We start from the raw sequence: 15531 nt of genomic DNA on the forward strand, positions 1-15531 counted from the left end.
TCATGCCTTAATTTTTAATTATTTCATTAAGACAGTAAGCTCTGACTATGCTTAGATCAAAGTCTTATCACTTAACATCATGCTGCAGTGGAAACTGACTGAATATTGTGTCTGACTCCATCATGAGCTTGGAGGACTGCATCCATACATCTCTGCAATGACTCTAATCACTTAATAAAGTCATCTGTAATGGCAAAGAAAGTGTTCTTGCAGGACTCCCAGAGTTCATCAAGATTCTTTGGATTCATCTTCAATGCCTCCTCCTTCATCTTATCCCATACATGCTCAATAATGTTCATATCTGGTGACTGGGCTGGCCAATCTTGGAGCACCTTGACCTTCTTTGCTTTCAGGAGCTTTGATGTGGAGGCTGAAGTATGAGAAGGAGCGCTAACCTGCTGAAGAATTTGCCCTTTCCTGTGGTTTGTAATGTAATGGGCAGCACAAATGTCTTAACACCTCTGGCTGTTGATGTTGCCATCCACAACAAAGCTTGTAACTTAATACACAAACTAAATGTAACCATGATGTTTCCTTCACCAAACTTGACTGATTTCTGTGAGAGTTTTGGGTCCATGCTGGTTCCAGTAGGTCTTCTGCAGTATTTGTGATGATTGGGATGCTGTTCACCAGATGATCAACTAGAAGTCAGGTTATTATTTGTTGCTTATACAGCTGGGATCGCAGACAATACTTTTGTCAAGTAGTGTATACTACACTATACTATATGGCTCAAATCTATTCAATATGTATTATTATTGAATAATATTATTGCTTTGTCTGTTTTTAATGACAATAAGAAACATTAAATTGCTGAATTAACTATAGTGCATTATACCATATTACTAAATGCCCAAAATTATTAATTCCCCTGGCAAATTCTAACTTAAAGTTACTTTTTTTATTCAACCGACAAGTTTTTTTGGACTGGAAATAACACAGGCTTCTCTAAAAAGATAATAAGACAATGTTCAAGAAGGAAAAAAAATCAGCTTTTATTTATGTCACGATCACCATTGATCTAGGCCTTGCAGATCACTGGAAAACCCAGACTACAAATGTCCCACTAATAAGAACTACAAATCCCAACATGCACCTCACACACACCAGTTCCAGTTCTCTCCATTATAGACTGATTACTAGAACTATAAAGACACCTCATTCACATTCACTATTTGAAGAGTCTTGTTATCACGTAGCATTACAATGTGTTATCCTCATCTTGTCCTGCCGTGGCTTTTGATCCTTGTCTTGCTTCTTGTTTATGCTGTTTGCCGCCTACACTTCTTCGCCTATGACCTCAACTACTCTCTGGATTACCCCTTATGCTAATGTTTGTTCCTGTTTGACTGTTGCCTGTCTGACTAAGCTTTCAATAAGCAACAAACTCCACTGTATAGCATCCTAATGTTACAACTTACATATAAACAAACACTATAAGTCGCAATTTTCCAGGGGAATGAAGAATTTCGGGATTGACTGTAAATGCAGTATTACTAAATGCAAATAGTTTATTACTATATAATAAAATGTAACTATATTAGAGTATTTAAGAAAGACTGTTTAATCAAATATTACTGAAAATATACTAATGAAAATCATTTAAGTCAAAAATGATTAAAAAAAATATTATTAAATTATTACTTTTGTCTTCTTCAAATATTTCTCAAATAATTTTTTCCACAGTATTTTCTGTAGTATTTTTTTCCTCAGGAGAAAGTTTTATTTGTGTTATATTGGCTAAAATAAAAGCAGATTATAAATTTCAAATTTCATTCAAGCCAACAAACTCGCAAGCATCACAATGACCTATGAATCATGATGATGGAAGAATCTTTACACGTCAATCTTTAATAAACCATCACAGAACGTACCAGAAGGTGACGTCCACCGCTGTGTCTATCGTGATAAACGCAGTGAGGTTCAGTAGTGAACCCTGTTGCACTATTTTGGGGACTCCGTGTACGGTCGGGTCAGTCATGGGGTTCATACGGTCCACCGTCACGTTGAAGTCTTCAGTCAGCATGCTGACCTGGTTCATCGCCGTCACCTAGTAAAACAAGTTGCGGGTCAGCCGAAAACTAGCAATGTGAGCTAACAAAACCATATGGTTAGTTTGATTTAATTTGTACTTTAAGAATAGCCTGCTTTCACTTTTATGAACACTGTCTCTGTTATATTTTAGAGGTTTAGTGAATGCGGGTCATTCTGACCCCAAAGGCAATCAGTGTATAGAATTCTAGGACAAGAGTTAAATGAAAAGCAGTCACCGTGAGCTTGTACACCGCTGCGTTCTGGTAGATAATATTTAGCATGCTGTTGTAGTACGTGAAGTGTGGTTTATCATCCACTGTCCACCTGAACGAAGGGTCTGTTCCTGCTTCCACAGACGGCGTGTAGCACTGAAACACAAGACGGACAGCAAATAACAAGACCATTAAAGAGGAAGGTTGAGGCCATAAAAGAGACATGGTGAATAATGAACAGAGGAAAAACTTCTGTCTCACAGACACAATGATAAATAAATTGCCCTTGGATATCAGGGGTGTCATTTATAAATGTGACGTATGCATGTTTTCACCCATTTTGTACCACATCACACAAAGGGGAAATAACTAGCTTGATTGGTGGATGAGCAGAGCTGTAAGTGAACTCTAATAAATATATTTAACTTAAATATTGACTTAACTAAAGCCCCTTTAAATCATATAAAATGATTCAGGTGTATGTTCACTTTTATGTTGCAAAGTTTTATAAATGAGACCCCAAATGTTAAGAAGGTAAAAAGTGGTTTAAACCGGACTAAAGTGGTTATATGGTCTGCACTGATAGTTTAAGACAGCTTGAAAAGAGGTCAGAGCTTAAGAGATCAGTTTAAAAAAGCCATCTGGTTTGTAAAATATAAGCAATAAAAAGAGCCTCCTTGTAAAGTGGATGTTTAAAGGTCACGTTGAAAGTGATTTACAGCAGGCAGAGGTGCTTATCAGGTCAGCTTTGATGATTTCAGACAGATTTTAGGAACTTCTCGTTCTAGAAAACCAGAATAAATCGAACCAAACTAAAACCATCAAAACAACCAATGCTCACACTCAAATCTACAACAAAACATTTCCCGTTACTGTGGCATTATTAATAACAATACAAATATTAAATTCATACATTTTAGAAAACAGTGTTCTGTTAAGTTTGGGCTTTTTTGTAATAAGCAATATATAGGCTTTAAAAAATAAATAATTAGAAGGTAACTTTTTACTCTATTATATCAAAGTAGGAAATCAGCTAAATCCACCTCGTTTTACCTAGTAAATGGACTTTAGATGTTTACAAGTTAACAAACCCTAAACAAAATGGCTTAAACCAGTGGCCACCAAACTTGTTCCTGGAGGGCCGGTGTCCTGCAGATTTTAGCTCCAACCCTAATCAAACACACCTAAACAAGTAAATCAAGGTCTTACAAGGTATACGTTAAACATATAGGCAGGTGTGTTAAGGCAAGATGGAGCTAAACCCTGCAGGGACACCGGCCCTTCAGGACCAGGATTGGTGATCCCTGGCTTAAACCAACCAAACTTGGTTATGTGGTCTACTTAGAGCAATTCACAGGCTAGGAAACCAACCCAAAAGGGCCACAAATTGTTTAAGCCAAGCTAATTTGGTTATCTTGTCTACTATGAGCACTTCTCAGGCTAGAAAACCAGCTCAAAAGGCTCACAAATTGTTTAAACCAAGCTAATCTGGTTATCAAATCTACTACGAGCACTTCTCGGGAAGGGAAACCAGCCCAAAAGGCTCATAAATAGTTTAAGCCAAGCTAATTTGGCTATCTTGTCAACTTTGAGCACTTCTCAGGCTAGGAAACCAGCTTAAAAGGGTCACAGATTGTTTAAACCGAAGCTAATTTGGTTATTGAGTCTAAAACGAACACTTATTGGGCAAGAAAATCAGCCCAAAAAGGCTCACAAATGGTTTAAACCAGGCTAATCTGGCTATCTAGACTACTATGATCACTTCTCAGGCTAGGAAACCAGCTCAAAAGGCTCACAAATGGTTTAAACCAAGCTAATTTGGTTATCTAGTCTACTATGAGCCCTTCTCAGGCTAGGAAACCAGCCAAAAAGGGTCACAAATGGTTTAAACCAAGCTAATCTGGTTATCGAGTCTACTACGAACAGTTCCTGGGCAAGAAAATCAGCCCCAAAAGGCTCACAAATGGTTTAAACCAGGCTTATCTGGTTATCTAAACTACCATGAGGACTTCTTAGGCTAGAAAACTAGCCCAGCAGAGTGAAAATGGTTTAAACCAAGCCAATTTGGTTATCTTGTCTATTATGAGCACTTCTCAGACCAAGAAACCAGTCTAAACCACCCCAAAACCACCATGCTTACACATTTATTCATCAGGACAGATGTCACTTACCACTACGGACTCCATCAGGACTCTGTGCGCAGGATGTGGTTGTATGAGCAGTCCTCGCAGTGGCTCTTGAACTCTGGCCTGAATCTGCAGATAGGCCTCAGTGACTTCACTCTTGACATGAAGCACAACGGTGGTCTGTCCTGGCGTAGATCCAGCCTGCAGGTCAACCCAGGCAAACATGGTGTCATTGAATGGGTCGGACTGCCTGCACTCGGCCACCTTCGACAGCAGACTCTGAGGACACGCCCTTTCAAATGCCACAGTCAGATTGTTGCCCTGACAGCCAATCAGAGCACTGTGCTGAGAGCGCACTTTAATGAGAACCCACGTCTGATTGGGCAGGAAGTACACAGTGTTGTTGTGATTTGTCGGATGGATTACAGTTGGCGTCAGTGGCGGGATGACTTGAATCGGGCAGGATGCAGTGACGGGAAAATCCTCATCGTTGGACGTCACTTCTAAACTGTAATCTCCAACCTGTGGGAAGACATATATATATATCAATAATTCAATATATTGTGGTAATAAACATGCACAATGACGTTATTGTGGGCTCTTCAAAATACTGTAAATAATTATTGATTATTTAAACCTTTAGAGTGATTTTTAAGAATATTCAGAATTTAATTGATTGAATTAAGAATTGTATTTGCAGTGGTGTTGTTCAGTACAGCGTCAAATGCTTGGAGATTTTATTGGTTAATTAGCTTAATAGTTCAAACATTTTCAAATGTTAATCTGGGCATGCTATAATACTTAATTAAAACACATAATAAAATACATAATTAAAAATTATGTCACAATTGATAGGGCTGTTGTACATTAACACTGTCCAATATTGTTGCAATGGTAAACATTAGTTAATACACACACACACATAGCCTCAGACTATAGATATATACATTAGATGTCGCCTATCCTGTTGTTGTCTATTGGAAGGAATGCATCAGTAGAGCCGCCATTTTAGTACAGGGTAGCGCTCCTTTGAAATGAATGCGGGACCAAGCTACAGTGGAAGACTGTGGCCATCCAGAGCCAGAGATATACACATATACACATATATCTATGATTATGAGTTTTCCTGGAGGTCAGTATGCAATTTTATTTTTTTATTACGAAAATTATAATTTTACATCACTTTTCTAAGTTGATGGATCAGTGATCGCACAGGCATTCCTGACAAAAAGCTTGTGTTTGTGTGTATGGAAATGTACTATCCGCCGTGCCAGGTCAATTTGATCTAATCATGTCCTGAATCACACCTCCTCTCCTGCTTTCACTTCTCATACTGGCGGAGGGAGCGGTTCGTTTGTGAATGAATCTCTGTTATGAATAATACACGTTTCTGGCAGCGCAGCATCTCGTTGTCATATTTCTTTTGTATTGTTTGCTGATTTTATTCAACAAAACTAGCATGAGCCGAGTGTTTAGTGCGAGTTGGTGCTACTTTGCCTTATGGTGAATGCAGTAAGAGACTGTATTATCATCAAAAACGTGACCTGTTTGGCACAAAAGATCATAACATAAAAAAACGTAAACTATTTAATCTTACCTATGAAATGTTCTGCCTTTGTGCTTTGTTTTTTTTTTTGCTTATTACTAAACCCGTAGACAGCGCTAAAGTCTAGCATAGTAATACTGTCTTGACTAGTGCAGTTAAATGACTCTTGTCCTGGGAGCACTGTACCAATGTGGCGGCGATATTGACGCATGCTCAGGGTCCGTAAGCGAAATCTAGTGTATAGATCTATGACCTCAGACAGCATTGTTTCCTCCTTCTTGTGTAAATTCCACAAGTGTAAAACCCCAGTGAACTAAATCGGAACACAAAGCAGACTGTTGCGTGACTCCCGGGGCACGTCCTCATCATTTGCATCTACTTTAGGTCAGACTCAACATAATCCAGACATGACCAAGCAGCTTCATCAGCAAATCACTAGCCAAAACACACAGATTTGTTGTGCTGGGATCATTAATATGCACGCCTCAGGCTATGTTTGATAAGCAACGTTTCCTTTTCCTCACTTAGTTATTTAAAAGTTTATATTTAACTTACTATGTATGTGGGGCTTTTATTTTGAAAACAGGAAACAGATTGTTTACGCCTCATTCACACTAGCAGCGACTTTGTAGCTGTCTGTCGCTCGTGGTGATCTGTGTAGGTCTACAGCATGGAGAATACAACCAGCCTATGAGCAGGCAGAGAGAGGATCACGTGAGCTCTCCTGGTGCTCCTATTGGCTGTCCCCCAAGAAAGTTGCTTTTCATTTGCATAAATTTGAAGCATTCTCAACTTTGTTGCGTTGCTCGACAGGCCAACCTGGTCGCCAACGATCGCTGTCTCTTGCTAGACGGAGGTGGCCGAAAGTAGCTTGCTCTACGTTGAAATAAACGGCCGATTGTCGCTTTGGTGCTGAGAGTTAGTTGTAGTGTGAATTTACTATGCCTTACTGAGCAATATCACAACAAGACAATTTGACACCATCGTAAACCAACCTGCGGGAGTCCAGAGCGGAGAAACGGACCCTGCAGACCCGTCTGGTTCTGTCCCACATACAACACCCGGATCTGGCACAGCACACCCTCCTCCCAGACCCCCTCCACGTCAGCCTGCAGCGTCTCGTTGGCGTCCCACCAGTGTGAGCGGTTCTGGATGAGCAGACTTTGGCTCCAGGGGGATGAAGGGTCTGGGGAGCACTGCAGGAGTCCCGAGGGTCCAGCGTCATGCTGCAGGGCGATGATATCACCGGGGGATACCAGCAGGTCCTGAACCTCCTCCTGGACCTGAGGGAAAGCAGGCAGAGAGCTGAATGAGATCCGTGCTCTTGTCATGTCCATGAAGGCTGTGGTTGCACTTTTATTGTTTTAGACACATAATATCATAATAAAATAAATAAACAATCATTTATTTATATTGTTTTGATTGTTTTTTTTGTTAAGCGGATATATTTGTACGTTTTTATTTAATTAGCAGCGCTTGGGGTTTGTTTGTTTGCTTGTTTGTTTGTCTGATTTTCTGTTTGTACTATTAAAATCCTTAATAAAAACTGTAAAAATTTCAATAAATATGTAAAAAAAATATTTAATATAAATTTTAAAACAGGAGGTCTCATCTCTGATCCATATATTCCACAGTATTAAAAACGAATATAACGTCATATCGTCACAATCACCAGCGGATCTAATCCTTACAGATTGCTGGTACACTTACAGATCCCCACTATAGAACTACAAATCTGCCGGTATATGGACTAGAATATCCAGTCATGCATCACACACACACACACCTGCTCCAAGTCTTCATTGATTAGACCCTTGTTAGAGTCTTGTTTAACTGTGTGACATTACGATGCATTTTTCTTGCCTTGTTTTTGATCCTGTGCTTTGTTTATTTACGTTGTCTGCTGCCTGCCTTCTGACCTCTTGGCTGATATTTGACTAAGACTCTGGAATGCCAACTGACCCAGCAGGGGCTTAAACCAGCGACCTTCTTGATGTGAGGTGACATCGCTACCCACTCTGCTAGTGCATCGCCTTTATTTTATTTTTTATTTTATTTCATTAAAATTTTTATTTTTATTTTATCATTGTAATTTTTTTTATATATTATTATTATTTTTATTGTTTTAAATCATTTAATATTTTTAATTTAATAGTTTTTTATTTTATTTTTATTTTTTTATTTAATTTGATTTTGTTTTATTTTTTAATTTAATTTTGTATTTTATGGTATTTTATTTTATATAATTTATTTAATTTTATATTATATTTATTTTATTTATTATTTTTTGTTATTTATAATTTTATTTTATATTTTATTTCATAATTTATTTTGTATTTTATTCTATTTTATAATTTAAATTTTATTTTATTTTATCCTATATATTTTATTTTATTTTATCATTTCTTTTTTTATTTTATATTTTATTGTAATTTATTTTAAATTATATCTTATTTCATTTATTATTTTATATTATATTTTATTTTATAATTTGCTTTATTGTGTATTTTATTTTATATTTTATTTTATTTAATAATTTATTTTATTTTATTTTAGCTTAGCTTTGTTTAGTTTAGTTTAGTTTATAGTTAAGTTTAGTTGTGTTTAGTTTAGTTTATAGTTAAGTTTAGTTTAGTTTAGTTTAATTTAATTTAGAGATTAGTTTAGAGTTTAGTTTAGTTTAGTTTAGTTTAGCTTTGTTTAGTTTAGTTTAGTTTAGTTTATAGTTAAGTTTAGTTGTGTTTAGTTTAGTTTATAGTTAAGTTTAGTTTAGTTTAGTTTAGTTTAATTTAATTTAGAGATTAGTTTAGAGTTTAGTTTAGTTTAGTTTAGTTTAGTTGTGTTTCTGACTCACCAGGACGCTGGCTGCTGGTCCGGCTGGCAGTGAGATCAGCACCTCGTCCAGCAGGCTGTACTCTGGGTATTGTGTGCCCGCGGGCGGAGGACTGACCCCGGAGCAGTTGAAGCAAGCGCTGCTGGGACAGGGGCTGGACAGAGAAACACAGCGTTCAGAGAAGGGGCAGAAGTGGCGCTCTGCTGGACACCCTGGAGCCGCTGGAGCTTCAGTGCTGTTCATCCACTCATCTGGAGCCTGGCAGACGCTGATGGGGGCGCAGAGCTCACCGCAAGCTGAAAATACAGCAGCACATCACACACACACACAAACACAACAGAAGAACATACAGCCTGAGAAAAGCAATCGTGTGTATGTGTATTTGTGTGTGGGTGTGTGTGTGTGTACCTGGCAGGAGTGTGTGTTTGTGTGTGTGTGTTCGTGTGCATACAGTATGTGTGTGTTTGTGTGTATCTGACATGTGATATGTGTGTGCACTTGGCAGCAGTGTGTGTATGTCTATTTATGTATACGTGTGTGTTTGTGTATACCTGGGAGCAGCATGTGTGTGTGGGTACCTGGCAGCAGTGTGTGCGTGTGTATTTTTGTATATGTGTGTGCACTTCGCAGCAGTGTGTGTATGTGTATCTGTGTCTGTGTCTGTGTGTGTGTGTACCTGGCAGAAGTATGTAATTGTGTAAGTATGTATGTGTGTCTATGTGTGTGTTTGTGTGTATCTGGTAGCATTGTGTGTTTGGGTATTTGTGTGTGTGTAAAACTGGCAGCAGAGTGAGAGTTTATGTGTGTGTGTGTGTGTGTATACCTGGCAGCAGTGTGTGTGTGAAGCTCGGGCAGCGTGGTCGATACACCTGAAAGCGCACTTGAGTGTGTGTGTCCAGAGAGTGTGTGACGAACTCCAGAGACGACAGACGGCCAGCGCTCACGAAACTCAGACCAGCAAACAACAGCAGCTGAAACACACACACACACACACACACACACACACACACACACACACACACACAGCAGCTTAACACTGGATTCATTTATTTTCTTTCAGCTTAGTCACAGTGGAATGAACCACCAACTATTCCGGCATATGTTTTATGCAGCAGATGCCCTTCCAGCTGTAACCCAGAACTGGGAAAGACCCATACACACACATTCCCACACACACACTCATACACTTCGGCCAATTTAGTTCATCAATTCACCTATAGCGCATGTGTTTGGACATTGGGGGGAAACCGGAGCACCCAGAGGAAACCCACGCTAACACGGGAAGAACATGCAAACTCCACACAGATATACCAACTGACCCAGCTGGGACTTAAACCAGCAACCTTCTTTTTTTTGGATATATAGATATAGATTGACTATGTAAAAAGAGGGAAAACACTTGCATTAACATTAGCACAAGAGCAAACACAAACATTAGTTGAAATGTGTCCTACACAGAAGTATGTGTATACGGTCAATCTGCTGATGGGAATCTGAGGAACATCCGGCATATTTTGTTGCTAAATTTACAGCCATTTTAGAGCAATTTACAGTCTTCTCAGTAAAAAGACTTGTTGACTGGTCCCGGCGGTCACTATAATCATGTTTCTATGGCTACTGTAATAATGGCGCCACTAATTGGATGTGCAGGATTGTTATTTATGAAATAAAACAGTTCACTACCTTAACTTCCCTATGCTGACAAAAATATATCATGATTAAAGAGCATTAGTTAAAATATGTAAAAAAGAAAGGTATTTTTTACTCATACAATTTTCTGATTCATTGTTTAGCTTGTTTATAATAATATTTAAATAGTTTATTAAAACGTATTTATTGAAGAATAACTAGTTATATTGATTATTTAAATCGATTATCATTATTTGTGTATTTATTTATTATTTATTCATTTATAACCACTTGTGTATTTTATTTTTAATATTATTTATACATCATATTTTAAAACTGTTCTTATAATATATATATATATAGTGCATCCGGACATTATTCATAGTGCTTCACTTTTTCCAATTTTTTTATGTTACAGCCTTATTCCAAAATTGATTAAATTCATTGATTTCCTCAACATTCTACACACAATCACCCATGATGACAATGTGAAAAAAGAGTTTTTGAAAGTGTTGCAAATGTATTAAAAATAAAAAACCTGAGAAATCACATGTGCATCACTATTCACAGCCAAGCTCTAAATTGAGCTCAGCTTCTGTTTCCACTGATCATTCTTGAGATGTTTCAGCAGCTTAATTAGAGTTCACCTGTGGTCAATTCAGTTGATTGGACATGATTTGAAGAGGCATACACCTGTCTATGTAACATCCCAGGGTTGACAGTGCATGACAAAGCACAAACCAAGCATGAAGACAAAGGAATTGTCTGTAGACCTCCTAGGATTGTCTCAAGTCACAAGGCTGGGGAAGCATACAGAAACATTTCTGCTGCTCTGAAAGTTCCAGTGAGCACAGCGGCCTCCATCATCTGTAAGTGGAAGATGTTTGAATCACCAGGACTCTTCCTAGAGCTGGCCGGCCATCTGAGCTGAGTGATCGAGGGAGAAGGGGCTTAGTCAGGGAGTTGATCAATAGCCCGATGGTCTCTCTGTCTGAGCTCCAGCGTTCTTTTGTGGAAATAGGAGAACTTTACAGAAGGACAACCATCTGTGCAGCAATCCACCAGTCAGGCCTGTATGGTACAGTGGCCAGACTGAAGCCACTGCTTGCCTGGAATTGTCCAAAAGGCATCTGAAGGACTCTCAGACCATAAAAAAACACAATTCTCTGGTCTGATGAGACTCAAATTGAACTCTTCCTAGTGAATGCCTGGTGTTACATTTGGAGAAAACCAGGCAGCGCTCATCAGCAGGCTAATACCATTCCTACAGTGAAGCATGGTGGTGGCAGCATCATGCTGTGGGGATGTTTTTCAGCAGCAGGAACTGGAAGACTAGTCAGGATAGATGGAAAGATGAATGCAGCAATGTACAAAGACATCCTGAATGAAAACCTGCTTCAGAGTGCTCTTGACCTCAGACTGGGGTGGCGGTTCATCTTCCAGCAGGACAATGACCCAAAGCACACTGCCAAAATATCAATGGAGTGGCTTCACATGCCTGGAACACCTCCCTAGGTAGGCGTCAAGAAGGCGTCTGAAACAGGGTCTTTCGGCTCATCTCCTTCTTTACCACAACAGACTGCATCACTACTGTCGCTGCACTAATCCGCCTGTCAATCCCACGCTCCATCCTTCTTTCACTCCCGAACAAAACCCTGAGAAACTTGAACTCTTCCACTTGGGGTAAGGACTTTCCTACAATTATGTATTATTTATTTAAAAATTATTTAATTTAAATCGTTTAAAGTATGTTTAAAGCTGTTCATTTTATTTCATTTTACAACCAAATATTCAAACAGGCTTGTCAACATTACAACACAAAACATTTAAACACTTAAAATGTCATTCTAATGCACAAATGCAGTGAGTTTGTGTGTGTGTGTCTATGTATGCATATATGCGCATGTGTTTTACCTCTACTCTCCTGGCCGGTGTGTTCGGCACAGATGTGTGTGACACTGCTGGGCTCCTCAGAGGATTGTGGGTATTAAACACAGCAGTTCCCACCATAGAAACACCAGCATCAGGAACACGAACTGCACAGAAACACACACACATACACACATATATCTTCAGACTGAACTGAGAACACTGAGAATTTCCAAACTTCAACACATTTCATAAAGAAAAGAAACATCACATAGCCGGAGGTGTGAATAAGACTGAGAACTGTGTTTATCATCACATCAAGAGCACATTTCATCTGCTGTCAACTTTTTGGGTGGGTTTAAAGGGATAACTCACTCAAAAATGTCAGCATTTCCTCATCCTCTATTCATCTACACTTGTATCCATAGTAATTGTAATGTTTTAAGTACCACATATTTACTATAAATATATGTTTATTTACATTTTGTAACAAATTTCTTTGTTCTTTGTGGAAAAGTTTGCTTCAAAGTAACAAGCTGCTTTAGGAAGAAACTTGTAGTGTAGCAAGCTACTTTTAGCAGGTACCTTGTAGTGTAGCTCACTACTTTTAGCAAGTAACTTGTAGTGTAGCTAGCTACTTTTAGCAGGTACCTTGAAGTGTAGCTTGCTACTTTTAGCAAGTAACTTGTAGTGTAGCTAGCTACTTTTAGCAGGTACCTTGAAGTGTAGCTTGCTACTTTTAGCAAGTAACTTGTAGTGTAGCTAGCTACTTTTAGCAGGTACCTTGAAGTGTAGCTTGCTACTTTTAGCAAGTACCTTGTGGTGTAGCTAGTTACTTTGAGCAGGTACATTGTACTGTAGCTAGCTCTTTTTAGCAGATACCTTGTAGTGTAGCTAGCTACTTTTAGCAGGTAGGCTGTGGTGTAGCTTGCTACTTTTAGCAAGTAACTTGTAGTGTAACTAGCTACTTTTAGCAGGTACCTTGCAGTGTAGCTAACTAATTTTAGCAAACATGTAGTGTAACTTGGTCCTTTTAGCAAGTAGCATGAAGTGTAGCAAAAAACTTTAAGGAAGTAACTTGTAGTGCAGCCAACTACTTTAAGCAAGTGGTATAGCTAGTTGATTTTAGCAAATAACTAGTAGCTAGCTCCTTTTAGGAAATACAGTGTAGAGTAGCTAACTACATTTAGCAATTAACTATGAGTGGACGTAACTTGAAGTTGATTTTAGGAAGTAACTTCTTTTCTGAAAGTGTAGTGTGACAGGAGCTTAGCCAGTTTCTCTGATGAGTAGCCTGAAGCATATCGAGCTGCAGTTTGAGAGCATCTACACCCACATTGTTCATTTGTGTGTCTTTAGTCTTGGAGAGCTGCGGTGATGTGTGCGTCTGCTGTTTACCGTGACGTGTGAACTGGCAGATGAATGCTCGTTTGGCGGTGCAGGAGTGTATGCTGGGTTGCGCGCCGCCGTCCAGAGACACACACACGTTCCCCGGCTGAAGAGACCCCCGATCCCTGGAGCCCTCCTCACCCGGCAGCACATCAGAGCCGTCCAGCCAGCGGAGCACATGGGGAGAAGACTGATCACTCAGACCCAGCCACACACCACGCTCCCTGAACACACAAACACACACACACACACACACACACACACACACACACACACGCACATGCACACAATATCAGAAAACATGGGGAAAAAAATACACGAATACATTCACAGAGACCCATACACAGACCAAGCTCCCTAAACACACACACACACACACACACACACACACACACACACTAAAGCCCCACATCTCACATCTGTGAAAACTACAAAAATGAAAAAAAAGGAAAAGACAGAGAACAAAAAAAGAAACAATAAAAAGTGTTGCGTTCATGTGTGTATTCTTACATAAGACCATGTGTGTGTGTGTGTGTGTGTGTGTGTGTGTGTGTGTGTGTGTGTGTGTGCATGCGTGCGTGCGTGTGAGAGCACTTCTCTCCACACATTAATGATGGGTGTGGAACAGAAGACAGGAAACACACACACACACACACACACACACACACACACACACACACACGAACACGAACACACATTACTGGCATCTCCTCCCTCCTGGAGTGTAACATATTGCCACAGCTGTGTTTCAGCACATGTGTGTGTGAGTGTGTATCTCTCTCCTTATGTGTGTGTGTGTATCCAGTGTTCCAACATATGTTTTACACAGCGGATGCTCTTCCAGCTGTAACCCAGTACTGGGAAACACCCATACACACTCATTCACACACACTCACACACTAAGGCCAATGTAATTCATCAATTCACCTATAGCACATGTGTCTGGACTGTGGGGGAAAGCAGAGAACATGGAGGAAACCCACACCAACACGAGGAGAACATGCAAACTCCACACAGAAATGCCAACTGACCCAGCCGAGACTCGAACCAGCGACCTTCTTGCTGTGAGGCGACAACCACTAAGCCACCATGTCGCCCCATATAAAACAAATAAAAGTAATCACTAGTAATGTTGTTGCAGTAGTAAACGCTGCTGTTTTCAGCTCAGTGAACTCTCTGGGATCTACTAGCTCAGCGGTCTGACGCATGTGTGTTTCTCATTTTCTCAGACACACAGTGCAGGTGAACACGAGCTCGACCTCCATCACAAACAGCAGGCTTCATTATAGGAAACAGCACAGGTTATTAAGAGATCTGTGTGTTCAAAAAAGAGCAAAAGATCTAAACGACAGACATGATGCAGCACTGCAACAACAACAACAACAACAAAGAAGATCTCAGCACTTCCGTCTTGCAAATAAATAATCGTTCATGGGGAAAAGAAATTGTTTTCATGCACTGGCCATTCTTCAGATGCTTGGCTAGAATTGATTAGTTTTTAAGTGCATCTAAAAATGTATAACAATACCCATATCTTCCAAATATTAAATTTAAAATTTAATTTAATTCATTTATTCATTTTCTTTTCGGCTTAGTCTCTTTATTAACTTGGGGTCGCCACAGTGGAATGAACCACCAACTTTTCCAGCATATGTTTTATGCAGCGGATGCCCTTCCAGCTGCAGCCCATCACTGAGAAACACCCATACACATTCATTCACACTCTACGGATAATTTTAGCTTACCCAATTCACACATATGTCTTTGGACAGTGGGGGAAACCGAAGCACTTGGAGGAAACCCAGGCCAACAAGGGGTGAACATGCAAACTTCACACAGAAATGCCAACTGACCCAGCCAAGACTCAAACCAGCAACCTTCTTGACCTTCTAC

The 15531-nt window shown here is 39.5% G+C and overlaps 1 protein-coding gene across 3 annotated transcripts in view; it reads right to left on the minus strand.

Annotated features, from left to right (window-relative positions):
* Positions 1 to 15531, minus strand: part of pkd1a (polycystic kidney disease 1a) — a 179627-nt gene that overhangs the window by 84962 nt on the left and 79134 nt on the right. For all 3 annotated transcript variants that reach the window (XM_073906194.1, XM_073906196.1, XM_021477406.3), the window contains 8 exons: positions 13648 to 13862; positions 12295 to 12416; positions 9575 to 9722; positions 8773 to 9047; positions 6914 to 7201; positions 4418 to 4894; positions 2271 to 2402; positions 1875 to 2050 (listed from right to left, as the gene is read on the minus strand). In XM_073906194.1, coding sequence (XP_073762295.1) covers positions 1875 to 2050; positions 2271 to 2402; positions 4418 to 4894; positions 6914 to 7201; positions 8773 to 9047; positions 9575 to 9722; positions 12295 to 12416; positions 13648 to 13862 — 1833 coding nt within the window. The remainder of the gene's footprint in view (positions 1 to 1874; positions 2051 to 2270; positions 2403 to 4417; positions 4895 to 6913; positions 7202 to 8772; positions 9048 to 9574; positions 9723 to 12294; positions 12417 to 13647; positions 13863 to 15531) is intronic.

This window comes from Danio rerio, chromosome 1 (assembly GCF_049306965.1).
Source record: "Danio rerio strain Tuebingen ecotype United States chromosome 1, GRCz12tu, whole genome shotgun sequence".
NCBI classification, from domain to species: domain Eukaryota; kingdom Metazoa; phylum Chordata; class Actinopteri; order Cypriniformes; family Danionidae; genus Danio; species Danio rerio.